Below are 16,878 nucleotides of genomic sequence, written 5' to 3' on the forward strand. Positions count from 1 at the left end.
AAACTGATATTTTAAAAATCCCAGCTCTCATGCATTTGAAGAGTTCTTGGTTTGCCACATTCAATTCAACCTTAAAACAACTGGTGCAATATCCCTATTTGTAGGGAGCCTTTAAACCTGGGATGGGAATATGTTACCCTCCGAATGTTGCTGAACTGCGACTACCATGATCCCTCACCATTGGCTATGCTTGCCAGGGCTGACGGTAGTTGCAATTCAACAACAACTGGAGGGACACACATTCTCCACCACTGCCTTAAACCATAGTTTCCCAGTTTGGTCGACACAGGAAACTGGCTTAACAAACCAGGAAAATATCGCCAAAGTCGGGCAGCCAAGCGCGGGAGGGGTAAGAAGAAGAGCACATGCAGGCATATGACTCATTCCCAGATTGAGGGTAAACCATGGCTCATCTGACCAGGATCATTCTGCCTGAACCAGGCCACGGGGTATTTGGAATTCCCCCAATACAGGTGGGATACAAAGAGGATGGAGACTGAAATCCACCCATATATTTTATGTTGGTGGCTTGCTTTGGAGTGATGTCAGCTTGCTCATATTTTGTTTCACCTTTAGTGAGTGAGTAAAATGGTCAGTAGCAGACCAGATTTAAGTGAATGGCAAGTGGATTTGTTGGTCCAAGGGCAAAACAGAGTTTGCTACATTTTTCTTGTAATTAAATGCAGAATTTGGAAGGTCTCCAAATGACTGGGTTTTACTGAGTGAGTTCAGTTCAGGGAGTGAGTTTAGTGAGTTTGCAGTTTAGATGAGAGTTGAACTTGGGACTTCCGGACTCGTAGGTCACTCTCTTAGCTACTACTTCTTAGTAATTCTTGCTTCCCTAACTGGTAATTAAGGGGTAAGCAATGGCGCTGCTTGGGGGAAATGAAAGACATCTTTAATTTAAAAAAGACAATTAAAATGCCCTTGAACTTTAGACAGCCTCTGGGCTGTATTGACAGGCAGTGAAGTGCCATTAACAGAGAGCAGGAGACCAGCCTGCTTTTAGGCACTCAGCACCACCGTGCTGCTTCGGCACATTCTGCATGCTACAATAAGCTCATCAGGTATTATTGCATGCAACACCAGTGCTAAAAGTGCCTGTGGAGTACTTATGTTTATTTTTGGCTCTCGTATGGAGATGCTTCTCCGCAGCTTTTGCTTTCATTAGTGTTTGTTCCTAAGCACTTCCTCTTCTCTTTTCTTTTCTGCTGGAACTTTGGATGGGCTGGGGATTCTGCCTCCTAGGGCTGCTTCAGTTGCACCATTTTGCATACATCTACCAGCTTCTGGAATGATTCCATAGATGTAACACTGTTTCCTTTATATGGATCATTGATGCCACCAGTTCAAAGACATGGGACTGTTTGAAAGGACCAGTTCTGATGCCCCTGGAACGGAGTGGTTGCTGCCTCCTTTTGACCCCATCCCATGCCACTCTGGCAACATAGGAATGCAGAAATGAAACTGGGAGAAACATACATACAGAACTGGAATGGCGCTGTGGTGGCAGTGGTGGTGGCATTGCCGTGGTTATTCCTGCATGATTCTGTCCCTCCCAGTTGGCTTTTATTTTCCTGTAGGTGGAGGGGACCTGTGGCCCTCCAGATGTTTTGTACTCCAACTCTCATCAGCCTCAGCCAGCATGGCCAATGGGTAGGGATGGTGGAGCTGTAGCCCCACAACATCTGGAGGCCACATGTTTATTTATATATTTCTTTGTTACATTTATATCCTGCCTTTCCTGAAGGAGCCCAAGGTAGTGTACCTGATCCTCCGGCTCCTCTCCATTTATCTTCACAACAACCCTGTGAGGTAGGTTAGGCTGAGAGTTAGTGACTGGTCCAAAGTAACCCAGTGAGCGTCATGGTTGAGTGGGGACTTGAACCCAGATCTCCCAAGTTCCAGTCTGACACTCTAACCACTGTACCACACTGGCTCTCCCCAGCCATACAGTAAAGGGTGGGGAGGACTCTTGTCTGAAACTCTGGGAAGCCACTTCCAGTCCGTGTTGACAGTATTGAGCTAGATGGACAAATGGTCTGATTTGCTATAAGGCAATTTCTTAGGTTCCTATGACAATCCGTCATGCTGCTTCTGCAATATAAGAACCATCCCTAAAATTCTGTTGGAGAGACAACCAGAACTGTATTCTGGAAGGTAAATAAGTTGTTACTAAACAGAAGCAGAAGTTTTTGCACATGAGACAAGAACATTTATATTAAAGAGGCAAAAAATAATAATATATGTTTCCCTGTAAATTTGCTCATGAATTTTGTAAAGAACAACTCAGAATGTGACCCGGTGAAGGAGAAGTGTCAAGATAATGGGTCTTTGTAATTGATGCTTTCCTGTAGCCTTGGGGATGCAGGGAATAAGAGATCATTGGGTTCCTTGAAGCCTGCTGACACCTCCCTCTTGTATATGGATAGTGTGTTTTGGGTACAGCAGGATCCACACTCAGAGAATGGGTTTGTTATTAGTACAGGATTAAGTCATGTGCGTTCAGTGCCCTGCCATCGCACAACCAATGTTTGCTGCCCAGCTATTCAAAAAAGCAGCAGCACAAAAGTGTTGCCAATTGTTTGCCGTTAATGTGTATTAACAAATGTCATATGCCGGCTACCACTGCTGTCAAATACAAAGCTTGGTAATACCTAACAGTGGGTCAGTTGGATAATGAAACTAAAGCTTCACTCTAGGTAACAAAGGCCAACGTGATTTCTGCATCAGCAGAGTCAATTTTTAATAAGCAGGATAAGCCAGAATGCTTGTGATCTTCCCTTCCTTGCCAACAAGAAGGGGTGGTTTAAAAAATCTTGATCCTGATGCCTGGATGTATTGTAAAACAAGATCATTCTCTCTTATCAGCCTGGTAGCATTTAATAGGGATCAGAATTAATCTTGTTATATTCAAACCACTTAATTAAGCAGGGATATTACTCTCTCTCTCTCTCTCTCTCTCTCTCTCTCTCTCTCATTCATATCATTGAATGTTAGGATAGTGACCATATATGACTGGGGTGGGGGTTCCTTGCAGTCTCCCAGAGGACCAGCAGCATTCTTTGCCATTCGCCCTGAAGTACCCATTTAAGTAACTTGGATTTTGGCTTATACTGATAAAAAGGTTTCAACATTAATACATTAATTCTAGCTACATGGCCACCAAGTGGAGTCTGAAATCTACAGCTTGCCTGAACTTTCTGTTTAGAGCTTCTCCTTTCTAACATGGAAATAGGAAGCAGGCATGTAGAGAGGACTGTTCTTCTGGCTGCTGTCACAGTCAACCCTCATTCTGTCTTTCCTTATTACCGCTTTTCTTTGGGAGATGGGGGTGGGGGGGTGGCTCTCTTCCAGGTCACAGGTTCCCCAAACACAGTTTACCTTTCCGACCCTCTGAGCTTTCTGACAGTACCTCTCCTTCCTGCACCAATGAAGCAGTTCAGGAAAAGAAGGTGGGCAGATGCATACACAGACATCTAGGTTAGCGGTGGGGTACCAGTTTATAGAAAACCAGTTTATAGTGACACCGACCCACAGGAAATGTCAATCGGAGATCACTTCCGATGGTGAACCAGATTGGATTGTTGGCAGACCCAGAGCCAAAGGCAGGCAGAGTCAGAGCCAAAAGTGGATATGTATGCCAACATATCTCTGTCACTACTAACACAGGTCTGAACTTGCAGAGGACTTCCTCCCCACTCAATCTTTCTGTCCATTTCTGCTGTTTTCCGTATTCCCCCTCCGCCTCTTTAACTCAGGCCTGAACTGATCACTTGCGGAAGACATTCCCAATTTCCTCCATCACTTTGTCTGTTCCATTTGTCTCCCTCCTGCCTTCTCTCCCACTAGACTCCCCCCGCTTCCTGGACTCGCCACACAGCACCTGCAACTCCTTCTCTACCTGTGTCTGTCTCTCTCACACACATACACACAAAGCAGAAGAAGATGTGATTCCCAGAGGGCCAGTTCAGGGACAGTCCAGAGGAAGTGATTTCCAGAGGGGCAGCAACAGTGGGCCCAGAGCATCCAGAGAGCCAGATGACGCTGCGGACTGAGTGTGATTTGACATGCAGCCCACAGGCCTCGAGTTCCCTACCTGGGTTACTATTATGTCGATTACTGTGTCTGGTATGCATTATTGAGAACATGGATAGAAGATAGCTTATTGCTCTTCAGATGTGACATGCAATTATGTTGGTGCCTCAGGACTTAACTGGAACCAGGGCCACGATCCAGATAGGGCCAATATCCAGCAAGGCTGGGCAACATTGCAGGGCTCCTTAATGTTTGGCCCTGCACCTGCATGGCCTGCTGCTCAAATGAGATTCAGAGCCCCTGGAAGTGTTTGCTTGGTTTCTTTAATGCCAAGATCCCCAGACTCCTTCATCATCATATGTGGCTTGGCCCTAAGCTGTGCCTTGCCTTCCCATGCCCATGGCAAGTTTTCCTTTTCATGTTTCGAAAGAGAAGCTATTGGGGTGACTGTTCTTCTTTCTACCACACTCTGTAACGTTCCAGGCATCATCATAGTAATCCCAGTTTTCTTGTTGTTTTACTTTCTCTTCTTGCAGGAGTGTTTGCATTTGGCCTTTTCGCCACGGACATATTTGTAAATGCTGGCCAGGTAGTGACGGGGAACATGGCGCCCTATTTCCTGACTGTGTGTAAACCCAACTACACAGGGAGTGACTGCCGGGCTCACTACCCATTTGTTAACAATGGGAATATCTGCACCGGCGACCAGGATGTGATTGAGAAGGCAAGGAGATCCTTTCCATCCAAACATGCTGCTTTAAGCATTTATTCAGCCTTATATGCTACAGTAAGTACATACAGAGTTTCTTCCTTTATCGATGATGTTCCCCCTTCTGTGCTATCGCTTTTGAATGCTTTAAGGATCTCCCGCTTCTCTTAGGACCGAAATGTACAGTCATAGAACAACTGTACCACTTCAAGATCAGGTGAGCATAGCTTTCCCCCTGACGAGCTAGCTTTTATAGCTACAGGGAGTTTTCCCTCCGGAGAATATTCAAGCGTGCAGTCCACCACTTGCGGGTCTGAAATGGTACAGTCGAGCAAGAAAGAGCTGCTCCACGTGATTCCGCTGGTTCTAAAAACATAAGAAGAGTTCCTGCTGGATCAGGCAAAGGGTCCATCTTGTCTAGCATCCCGTTTCCTACCAGACCATCTAGATGTGATTGAGAATTAGCTCTTCCTAAGAACTGCTCAAGCAGGCAGGATGAAGGCAGCAGCCCCCTTACCCCCACCCTGTTCTGGTCTGCAGATCCTGGTATTCCGTGGTATACTGCTTTGTAACACAACATTTGCCTGTGATTGCAAATAGCCATTGACAAATCTACCCTGCACGAATTTGTCTGATACTTTAAAGAAGCCTTCCATGTTGTTATCTATCACCACATCTTGTGGCTGTGAGTTCCATAAATCAACAGTGTGGCTTGGCTGTTATTTATGCTATACTATCAATTTGCATTCTACTGTTATTGGGCCTCGTTAGTGATGACACTCTTTTAAGTGCCCTCTTTTATTGGTGGTATGAAAATGGATGCCCGAAGCAGTTAATGTTATGAACCTGCCCAAGCATTAAGATTTGCAGGAGAGGCCCTTTTGAGGGCACCATTACCTGCAGAGGCCAGGCACGTGTGAAAGGGCTTTCTCCCATGTCACTCCAAAACTGAAATGCACCCTGAAAAACTACAGTTGGCCCCCACTCTCTTCACTTTTAGAAAGGGTGTAGAGGCCCATCTGTTTAATTTAGGCTGCAATCCTATACACACTTACCTAGGAGTAAGCCCCATTGAACTCAGTGGGGCTTATTTCTGAGTATATGTGCATAAAATTGCACTGTTCGCCCCTTAAATTATGTCTCTGTTTTAATGTTATAATGTTTAACGTTTTTTAATGTTCTTGTTTTCATTGCTTTTGATTTTATCATTTTAAATTACTGTGCACTGCCTTGATGGGTTTTTGGCAGATAAGGCACTATATAAATGTCAATAACAAATTAATAGATAAGAGCGCAATCCTATGGATTGTTTTCCCCTTAGAAGGAAGTCTCTGATCTCAGAGGCTTCCATTTACCCGGTGCCCTGCCAGTCTGCCACAAGCAAGGCAGGAGAAGTGACAGAGGCAATGTTCACTTCTGGGCTTCCTTTTAAACATTTTTCCTCTAGATGGGGCTTTGAGCCCATCTAGAGAGGGGGCGCAGGCACTGGGCCAGGGTTGGAAAGGCCATAGGATTCTTCATATCCTGGCCTCTCCCCTCCCTTCCCACTGGGACACCCCCTTTTCCCTTCCTCCAAGACCACATCTGTGACCTTGGGAAAGCAGCCACTGTGGTTCTTTCAGCATGGGCTGTGAGGGGGCAGGAGGAGGGATTGGAACACAAAGTCCCCCTCCCGAGGTCATAGCAGCATCTATGGTGGCTTGAGAGGGGGACTCCAAACAATCCTATGGTCCCTGGGATGCCCTGCCAGGGACCGTAGCATTGCTCTCTAAAGTATTTCTAAAAATAATCTCAGGATTAGGACAGTCCATTCTGAGGAACGAGACCACTCCAATATAACTATATCAGCAGCTCTTGAAAGTACACTTCAGCCTTTGAGACATTTTTTAGAAAACGACAACAAATGTGTTTAAAATAGCCTTTAGAATTAGATCTGAGCATTTGCACATATTTGGTGACACCCAATGTTGCAAGATTAAGGGCACAATCTTGTGCATGTTTAGACAGAAAAAAAAAAAAGCCCTACAACTCCCAGCATTCCCCAGCTAGCCATCCTGGCTGGGGAATGCTGGGAATTGTAGGGCTGTTTTCTGTCTAAACATGCAGAGGATTATGCCCCAAATATGGGCGAACCTCCTCAACATGAATTTTTAGAACAGTTAAATCTGGAGGAAATTTGGAAGCATACCTACTTGTATGTGGACACACGAGCTGCATTTGTACAAGTTTCCTTTGGACATAAACAGCTGTCTTATTTTCAACTGTTTTCTTTTACAACAATGATAACTAGAAATTTTCCTCTCTAAAATGAAAGCTAGAATCCTTCTCCTAATAGGTATCTTTGTTGATAGGATCTTTATTCTAATAGGAATTATTATTATTATTATTATTATTATTTACATTTATGCATCACTTCCCACCGCAACAAGCAGTCTCAAAATGACTTTCACAAACAATACAGAAATTCATGATAACGGGGGGAAAACTACCCTAAATCAATATAACTCATAATCAGCACAATAATACAAATGGGAGTGTATACCATAAATCCGTAATATAAAAATGATACAATATGAAAAGTGTTCATCCACAAATGCACAAAATCTCCCACTGCTCACAGCCTAGAACTAACATCACAAAAGCAGCCCACAATAATTGGGCCATAACTAATGTCCAGATACCTGGTAAAATAAAGATGTCTTTGCCTGGCACCAAAAAGTGTCGGCACCAGACAAGCATTCCATAACATCATAGTAAAGGCCTGTTCCCAAAATGCTGCCCCCTGAGTTTCTCTCAGAGGGGCCACACAGAGAAGGGCATCTGAAGCTGACCACAGGAACTGGACAGGTTCCTATAGGGAGAGGCAGTCCTTGAGGTATCGGGGCCCCAAGCCATGTAGGGAATTTGGGATCAAAACCGGCAGTTTGAATTTGTCCCAGAAACAAATTGGCAACCAGTGCAGGTGAACCAGGACTGGGCTTAAATGTTCCCCTTGCCTAGTACCAGTCAACAACTTGGCTGCTGAATTTTGCGCTAGCTGCAGTTCCCAAACTGTCTTTAAAGGCAGCCCAGTTGCAGTAAACTAACCTAAAGGCTATCAGAGCATAAACCACTGGTGCTAGCTCTCCCCATCCAGATAGGGTTGCACCTGGGCTACCAATGGAAGCTGGTAGAAGGTGTTCTGTGCCACAGAGGCCGCCTGAGCTTCCAGTGTCAACTATGGATCCAGGACTACCCCCAAGCTGTGCATCCGCTCCTTCAGGGGAAGTGTGATCCCATCCAGAGCTGGTTGCGCTTCCCCCATCCATACAGAGGAACCACCTACAAGCAGAGTCATAGTCTGGTCTGGATTGAGCCTCAGTTTATTGGCTCTCATTCGAACCATTACTGAGTTCAGACACCAGTTCAGCACATCCACCACAATATCTGGGTGATATGAAAAGGAGAAGTAGAGTTGTGTGTCATCAACTTACTGATGACAATGCACCCCAAAACTCAGGATGACCCAACACAACAGCTTCGTGTAAATGTTAAACAACATCGGAGATATAATTGACCCCATGGAAGGGAGGAGCCATGACTGGAGGTTCCCTGAAGCCGAGCAATACTCCCCCAAGCACCATCCTCTGGAAACGACCGTCCAGGTAGGAGTGGAACCACTACGAAACAGTGTCTCCAACTCCCAGCTTGGACAGCTGCTCCAGGAGGATACCATGATCAATGGTAATGAACACTGCCAAGAGATCAAGGAGTATCAACAGGGATGCATATCCTCTGTTTCTCTCCCAACACAGATCATCATACAGGGCAACCGGGGCAGTCTCAGTACCAAAACTGGGCCTGAACCCCAGCTGAAATGAATCCTGAAAATCAGTCTCATCCAAGAGTGCCTGGATCTGGTCAGCAACCACCTATTCAAGGACCTTGCCCAGGAAAGGGATCTACGCAGCCAGTCTAAATATATCACAGCAGGCCTCCAAGGATTCAGCCACCTCTTCTGGGCTGGTGTGTAATAGGCCCCAAATTTGCTGGAAAAGCTCCGCAGGTTGGAAGGATGCAATATAAAGCTGTGAAGCAGCTCTTCTTCACTGCCTTCACCGCCACTAAGTAGGCTTGATGTTGACCATGTACTAAATCACCATGGGCCTTTGTAGCCTGTTCTAGGGCTTCTTCACATGGAGCTTTTATCCTGCTATTGAACTTGCTCACTCACTGAAGTTTGCAGGTCCTTTTCATGATGTCGTCAACCTCCAGGGCACATCCAGAGGTATTTCCTAGTTATTCCATCTTAAAAAGATCTGGAAATAATAAAATATCAATTCAGTCAGATTGTTGCTCTATTCAAACAGCCACTAGATGGAGCTGTTTCATTGAGTTCTATGGAAACTTGAAAATTAAACACTTCTCTCTGCAATCATGTGGTCGCCATCTGGGAGCCCACCGTAAATGCGGAAAGGCTCCACAACAGGAGGACTGCAGGTTTTTTCTTTAATGTAAGGCAGCCTCTATTTCCATGTAAAATCATGTAAAGACAGGCAGCCCTTGTCACCCAAGTTGAAAGGTCAGTCATCCTGAGTCACCATCCAACTTGGTTTCTATATGCTGTTGTGAAGCTTCAGGCCCCCTCCCCTTCCATCAGACCACCCAGTAACAAGGCAAAGGAGACAGAGAGAGACAGAGAGAGACAGAGAGATGAAGCCTTGGTATATACAGCATAGATCTCTTAGACACTCACCACTACAAGTAGATCTAGGAGGGGGTTCTAGTCATCCTCATTATCGTTTACCCCCTTTTCCACCATCATCTGCTTCTTTTATATTGATTTTCCTTGTCCCCATGCCCTCCAGCATCCAGTCTCTCCCGTTCACCTGTTACTGCTGTACTGGAAGCTAGGATCAAGCTATTGCCTGCTGGGTCCTAACTTCTAGCAGCCTACAGTCCTGCCTTCCCTTTTCCAGTTACTCTTTTCCCCATGCCTCCAGGCTTCCATGTAGTGAAGATCACCTCATCACATTCACAGGCTCCATTTAAACTGAAAGGTTGGCAGTCATAATGGTCATAGTGTTTTATTTTGTTTGTAAAGATATTTTATTGATTTTTCATTCCACCGAGCCACATCTATGGTATGAAACAGAGCTGGAATCTTTTCTTTTCAAAAGCAGATCTGATCTGACAGTCTTCGGCTCTGCTAGCCTTGTGCGGTCTGTATCCATTGCTGTTCAATTGTGGATGCTCCATTTTCATGCATCTTGGGTTTAATTTTATTCTCTCCAGAATAAACCTTGGAGTTCGCACCTCCTTTGCTCCTCCTTCCTATTAGACTGAATCACCTTGAGAACAGCTTCTTTTCTCATCCAACCCGTGGTTCACCTTCTTTCCTGAAAGAACAAATGTACCCCCCGATGCCAAAATAGCAGTTATCACACCAGGAATGGTATGCTTGCGTGTGCAAACTGATAATTTTCACTGGACCATTACAAAACCAAACTGCTTCAGCAGTGTTTGAGAGTCAAAACTCTCCTTTCTCTTCTTACACTTCTTAGTCCCCTGTTGAGTCATCTTATTTGCTTCTCCGGCCAGAGATAGGAAGATTTGCAGGGGTGGGTGGGTGGGAACTCGTATGAATACAGATATGCTTTTGTAGCTGACATCAATCTCATTTTCCATGTAAAACTGTGTCAGGGCATAGTATCTTTGAGCTCTTGAGACCATTCCCAGTTTTTAAGTAGCCATTGAGAAATGAGCTTCCCAATTTTGCCCACTGTCTTTTACTGAGATGTAGGTGCCATGTGTAATTCAGTTTTGCTGCTTGGCATTGTATTGTATTGTATTGTATTGTATTTATTTACTTACTTACTTACTTACTTACTTACTTACAATATTTATATACCGCTTCACATTTCAGAGTGGTGAACAATGAGATAAAAGAATAAAACACCAGGTTAAAAGAGTTAAAACATTTTTTAAACGACAAATCCCAATAAGGTAGAATTTAATAAACTGCGGTTGGCCATGCAAGGAAGGCCTCTCAAAATAACGTCTTCAGGAGGCACCAGAAAGAACACAATGTTGGCACCTGCCTGACCTCCAAAGGTAGGGAATTCCACAGGAAGGGGGCCACCACACTGAAGGCTCTTCTCCTGGTGGACTCCATCTGGGCCATAGGTCCATGTGGAACCACCAGGAGCAAGTCCTCTGATGACCTCAGTGACCGGGCAGGTTGGTAAGGAAGGAGGCGCTCTCTCAGGTATCCTGGTCCCAAGTTGTTTAGGGCTTTGTACACTAGTACTAATACGTTAAACCTGGCCCGGTAGTGAATAGGCAGCCCGTGCAGTTCCCTCAGCAGAGGAGTTGCATGCTGAAAAGGGGCAGCTCCCGACAGGAGCTGAGCTGCTGCATTCTGCACTAGCTCCAGCTTCCAGACCAGCCTCAAGGGCAGCCCCACATACAGCACATTGCAGTAATCCAGTCTTGAAGTTACTAATGCCTGTACCACCATAGTCAAGCTATCCCTGTCCAGGAGAGGCCGTAGCTGGTGAACCAGCCGAAGCTGGTAAAAGGCACTCTGAGCCACCACGGCCACTTGGGCATCCAGCAACAATGATGGATCTAGGAGTACCCCCAGACCACGGACCTGGTCTTTCAGAGGGAGTGCAACCCCATCTAGAACAGGCAATGAGCCTATCTCCCAGACCCGGGAAGCCCTCACCCACAGGGCTTCCGTCTTGCCAGGATTCAGCTTCAGTTTATTGGCCCTCATGCAGCCCATTACTGAGTCTAGCCACTGATCCAGGACTTGCACAGCCTCTCCTGATTCAGATGTCACAGGGAGATAGAGCTGCATGTCATCAGCATATTGATAGCATTTACCACCAAATCCCCTAATGACCCCTCCCAGCAGCTTCATATAGATGTTAAACAACACTGGGGACAAGATGGGATCCTGCAGCACCCCATAGCTCAGTTGCCAAGGGGCTGAGGAAGAGTCTCCCAATGTTACTCTCTGAAATCGGACCCATACGTAGGACTGGAACCACTGTAGCACAGTGCCTCCAATACCCATCCCATGGAGTCGACCCAGGAGGATATCATGGTCAATGGTATCAAAAGCCGATGAGAGATCGAGTGGAATTAACAGGGTTGCACCCCCCTGTCCCTCTCTCGATGAAGGTCATCCATCAGGGCGACCAAGGCTGATTCAGTCCTGAAACCAGGATGAAATGGGTCTAGATAATCAGTATCCTCCAGTTGCTCTGCCACAACCCTCTCAAGTACTTTCCCTAAGAAAAGGGGTATTTGCTACTGGGCGGTAGTTGTCTAATACCGTTGGGTCCAGGGTGGGCTTCTTCAGGAGTGGCCACACTACTGCCTCCTTAAGGACAGCAGGGACTACCCCTTTCATAGGGAAGCATTTATCACTCCGTGGACCCACCCAGTCATACTCCCTCAGCTAGCTTTTATTAGCCAGGAGGGACAGGGATCAGGAGGGCACTTGGTCGGTTGCATTATTGCGAGCATCTTTTCCACATCATCAGGCCGCAACAGCTGAAACTGATCCCACAAAATCAGGTAGCATCTGACACCTCGACTGGTACTGCATGAACAACAGCATCAAGTTCGCTGCGGAGACAAGCGATTTTGTCCTCAATGTACGATGCAAAGAGGTCACAGCAGATCCTCAATGGGGCCAGGACCCCAATTACTGGGGAAGGTGTTAACAGCCCTGGACCGTCCGGAAGAGCTCTGCTGGATGGCTACTTGAGGATGCAATGGAGGCAGCAAAATAAGCCTTCTTTGCTGCCTGCACTGCCACACAGTAGGCACGATTATGTGCTCTAGAGCATGCTCGGTCGTGTTTACTTTGAGTCTTGCGCCATGTGCGCTCTAGCCGACATCCAGCCTGTTTCATTGACCGCAGCTCCCCAGTATACCAGGGAGCAGAATGGCCTCCACAGTGCCGGAGAGGGCACTCAGATGCAGTCAAGTCGATGGCCTGCCGCATCTCACTGTTCCACTGTGAGGCAGGGGCCTCAGCTGGATCACCAGCTCTCTCCACTGGAAAATCCCCAAGAGCATTCAGAAATCCATTGGATTCCATCAGTCTGCAGGGGGCGGACCATCCGAATAGGTCCCCCACCCCCACGGGAGGAGAGTAATGCCGTAAGTTCAAATCTCACCAGGAAATGGTTTGACCATGACAATGGGGTTACTTGAAACCTCCCTGTGCCCCCAGTCTTCAGACTATCTATATCACAACTTGGAGCAAAACCTAGATCAAGGTGTGCCCTGCTTCATGTGTTGGGCTGATGGCATACTGAGACAGCCCCATGGTTGTCATGGAGCCCATGAAGGAAGGAAGGAAGGAAGGAAGGAAGGAAGGAAGGAAGGAAATAAATAAATAAATAAATAAATAAATAAATAACAGATTTATTTATTTAAAATATTTCTGTAGTGCCTCTCATGTACAACATATCCAGGCGGTGTACAACAATAAAACCACAATATAAATATATATTATATCTAAAACAAGGCACAACATGATCAGTAGGCCATAAACTAAAAATCCTAACAACAGGTGTCATAAATCAGTAACCCCTGAGGTGAACAAAAGTTTTCAAAATGCACCTAAACTGCAACAGAGTTGGTACAGGTTTTATTTCTGGTGGGAGGGTATTCCAGAGAGTGGGTGCCACCGTGGAAAAGGCCGTCGTCTTGGTTGTTGTCACCAGATGGCCATCTGCAGAATGTGGCACAATCAAGAGGCCCTCTGAGGGTGATCTCAGCAGCTGGGCAGATCTATATGGGAGAAGGTGTTCTCTCAGGTATCCCAGTCCCAGGTTGCTTAGGTCTGTATAGGTAAATACCAAAGTCTTAAACCTGACCAGCAGCAAACTAGCAGGCAGTGCAGTTCTTTCAGCAATAGAAGAAGTCCACCAAGCTCACTCAGCCTTAAATGGTGGAGGTGTGTAATTCACCAAGTGGCATTTGAATAGCAGTTATTAAACTCTAGACTATCTAATGTACATGCAATGCCAGCTTCAGGTTTTTGAGGGCCCTTGGGCAAGGCACCTCCAGTGCCCCTCCCCCCATGAGTCTACATTCTCACAACCATTGTCACTAGCCACTATTGCTCCTCATCCTCTTTCTCATCATTGCTTGCTGACTTCTCAGGCAGAGAGCCATTGAGCAAGGAGGCCGTGACATCTACTTCTCCTCCCTCTCACCACCACTGTTGTCTGGGCCACAGCGAGAAGGAGGTGAACAAGCGGGTTGCAATGGTGAGGAGGAAGAACAAGTCCAGGGGCTCTTGTCAGTGGGCTCCTGCTGGGGTGTGGGTTCTTGGCAGGTGCCCGACCATGCCTACTCTTGACACCAGCCCTTCATACACCCAATAAAACCACTGTGCTTTTTGTAGAGTTATCTAATACCTAGAAGATGCCAAAAGTGGCTACTTACTTGCATGTGCTAATTCACATGCAAATTATAAATTGGTGCATATTATCTAGATCCATTTCAGTCAGGCTTCAGGCCTGGGCATGGGACAAAAACGGCCAAGGTCGCCTTGGTGGATGATATGAGGAGGGCTTTGGATAGGGGTGAATGCTCCTTCCTTGTTCTCCTTGACCTCTCAGCAGCTTTTGATACCGTTCACCATGGTATCCTCCTGGACCGCCTGGAGGGGTTGGGCATTGGAGACACTGTATTACGGTGGTTCTGGTCCTTCCTCTCTGGCAGGTACCAGAGGGTAGCACTGGGAGAAGAGGTTTCGGACCCGTGGCCACTCACTTGTGGGGTGCCACAGGGTTCCATCCTCTCCCCGATGCTATTTAACATCTATGTGAAGCCGCTGGGGGCTATCATCAGGAGGTTTGGGGTGCAGTGTCATCAGTATGCAGATGACATGCAGCTCTACTTCTCGTTCAAATCTTCACCAAGAAGGTTGGCCGTAGAATCCCTGTCCAAATGTCTGGAGATGGTGAGTGGCTGGATGGGGAGGAATAAGCTGAAACTGAACCCTGACAAGACCAAGGTACTTTTGGTGGGAGACAAGAGGAGGTTGGGGGATGTCGACCTGGTGTTAAATGGGATATGGCTACCCTTGAATGATCAGGTCCGCATCCTGGGGGTCATTTTAGATTCCCAGCTGTCCATGGAGGCTCAGGTGTCAGCTGTGAGCCGAACAGCACTGTACCAACTCCATCTGATATGGCAGCTGCACCCCTACCTTCCTGACCATCTGCTCCCATCATGCCCTGGTCTCCTCGTCTGGACTACTGTAATGGACTCTACGTGGGGTTACCCTTGAAAACAGGTCAGAAGCTGCAGCTGGTGCAGGACGCAGCGGCTTGCCTGATTAAAGGCGGACGCTGGAGTGATCACATCACTCCAGTGCTGAAGGAGTTGCACTGGCTACCACTGTTTTCCGGGCCAAATTCAAGGTGTTGCTTTTGGCCTTTAAAACCCTATATGGTTCTGGCCCCCTCTGTGGTGGCCCCCACTCTGTGGAACTCCCTCTCTAGGGAACTCCGCCATGCCCCCTCTTTAATGAGCTTCCGCCACGCATTGCAAACGTGATTGTTCAGGCAGGCATTTGGGCTGGGTTAGGGTATTTTTAGAAATACGATGCTTTAATGTGGAATTTTATTGTTTTAAACTGTTGTATTACTGTACTTCACCCAGTGGCCGGGTGACCGGCCAGATCGGCAGTTAAGGCATTTAATGAATGAATGAATGAATGAATGTTCTTGCAATGTTTTTTCCCCACCAAAAAACAATCTCTAGTGTACAACACATCTTGGGAGCTTGTAGTCTGGCTGTAGTTAAGTGGCAGACCACATGGCTTACATGCATAAGGTTCCCAGTGTAGTCCCTAACACGTTTTATTGAGGAGGAGGAGGACAACACCACTCAGGTTGCAGAATATAAGAACAGCTTGAGCTGCTGCTGCTCAGAGGAGATCGTACTTGGCTGAGGCACTCTCATACGCTCACGCCTAATGTGATGTGGAAAATTCAAGTCTGCTAAAGTCAAATGGTAGCGTTGTCCCCCAAAATCATCAGGCTGCTGTTGCATTCAGAAAGCAGCTCATTAAGGAACCAGTAACTACAAATGCCACAATCCACCAGGAGCTTCAATTCCACAACATTCCTTTGTAACAAATGGTGTGTATGTAGAGCACAGAAGCTGTGTTAACATGGGACTTGCTCAGAAGGCATTTCTGATGAATTTGTGGCAACATTATTTTGCTCTGCATTACCATCATGTTCATGGAGGCTGTCGGTGGCTACTAGTCATAATGGCTATACATTATGTCCGGTATCAGAAGCAATATGCCTCTGTATAACAATCGCTGGGGAACATGAGCAGGAGGGTGCTATTGAACTCATGTCTTGCTTGTGGGCGTCTGGTTGGCTGCTGTGGGAACTGCTGCAGACCTGTCTGGATAGGGCAGGGCTTGGCAGAGTATCCACAGATCATGGGCCTACAGCAGGGGTGGGGAAGGTGTAGCCTTCCAGATGTTGGCTTGCAACTCCCAGCCACTTTGGCTGGCAGAGCCAGTGGTGAGGGATGATGGCAGTTGCAGTCCAAGACCATCTGGAGGGCCACACATTCTCCATCCCTGGTGGGTTTGGGATGAGTTCAGCAGAAAAGCAATGTATATATCCTTATTGGGGCAACTCTGACATTTACTAGCTTTTGCAGCCTTGATATTACTTACCTGCCAGAACACAGTATTATTGATTGGACTAGTAAAATAATGGCCAGTTGGAAGCCTTATTTGTACCTGCCTTTTCCGGTGGGTGTGGTGCAGTTCATCCTTATGTGTGTTCGCATAGGCGCATGCTGAAAATAATCTGTCTGCAAGATGTCGCTGTCAAGTAAGTGTTCCATTATACAGTCCAGATACGTTTTGATTTTGCCCCTAGCCAGGGCTGCATCTCAGCTGCAATTCTGCAGAAGTGCAGAAAAACACAGAGTGCGATACAGGGCACAGAGGTCAGATTCCTGCAAATCTCTAGCCTGTACGATTGGGAAGTCACGTTTGGCCTGGTGAAATCTCAAGTGCCAAAGTGGTGCCAGAATAAGATTTAAAGCTGTTAAAAGGTGAGGCTTTCTTGACCCTCCTCCTG

General features: G+C 46.6%; 1 protein-coding gene across 1 annotated transcript in view; it reads left to right on the top strand.

Moving 5' to 3' along the window:
• The window catches only part of PLPPR1 (phospholipid phosphatase related 1), a 211,406-nt gene that overhangs the window by 186,213 nt on the left and 8,315 nt on the right, over window positions 1–16,878 (top strand). Inside the window, exon 5 of the mRNA XM_084834727.1 lies at window positions 4,575–4,825. Within this exon, the coding sequence (XP_084690853.1) occupies window positions 4,575–4,825 (251 nt within the window). The remainder of the gene's footprint in view (window positions 1–4,574; window positions 4,826–16,878) is intronic.

The sequence above is a fragment of the Heloderma suspectum genome, chromosome 2 (genome assembly GCF_057233095.1).
Source record: "Heloderma suspectum isolate Gila_16-S chromosome 2, 16-S_ref, whole genome shotgun sequence".
NCBI lineage: Eukaryota > Metazoa > Chordata > Lepidosauria > Squamata > Helodermatidae > Heloderma > Heloderma suspectum.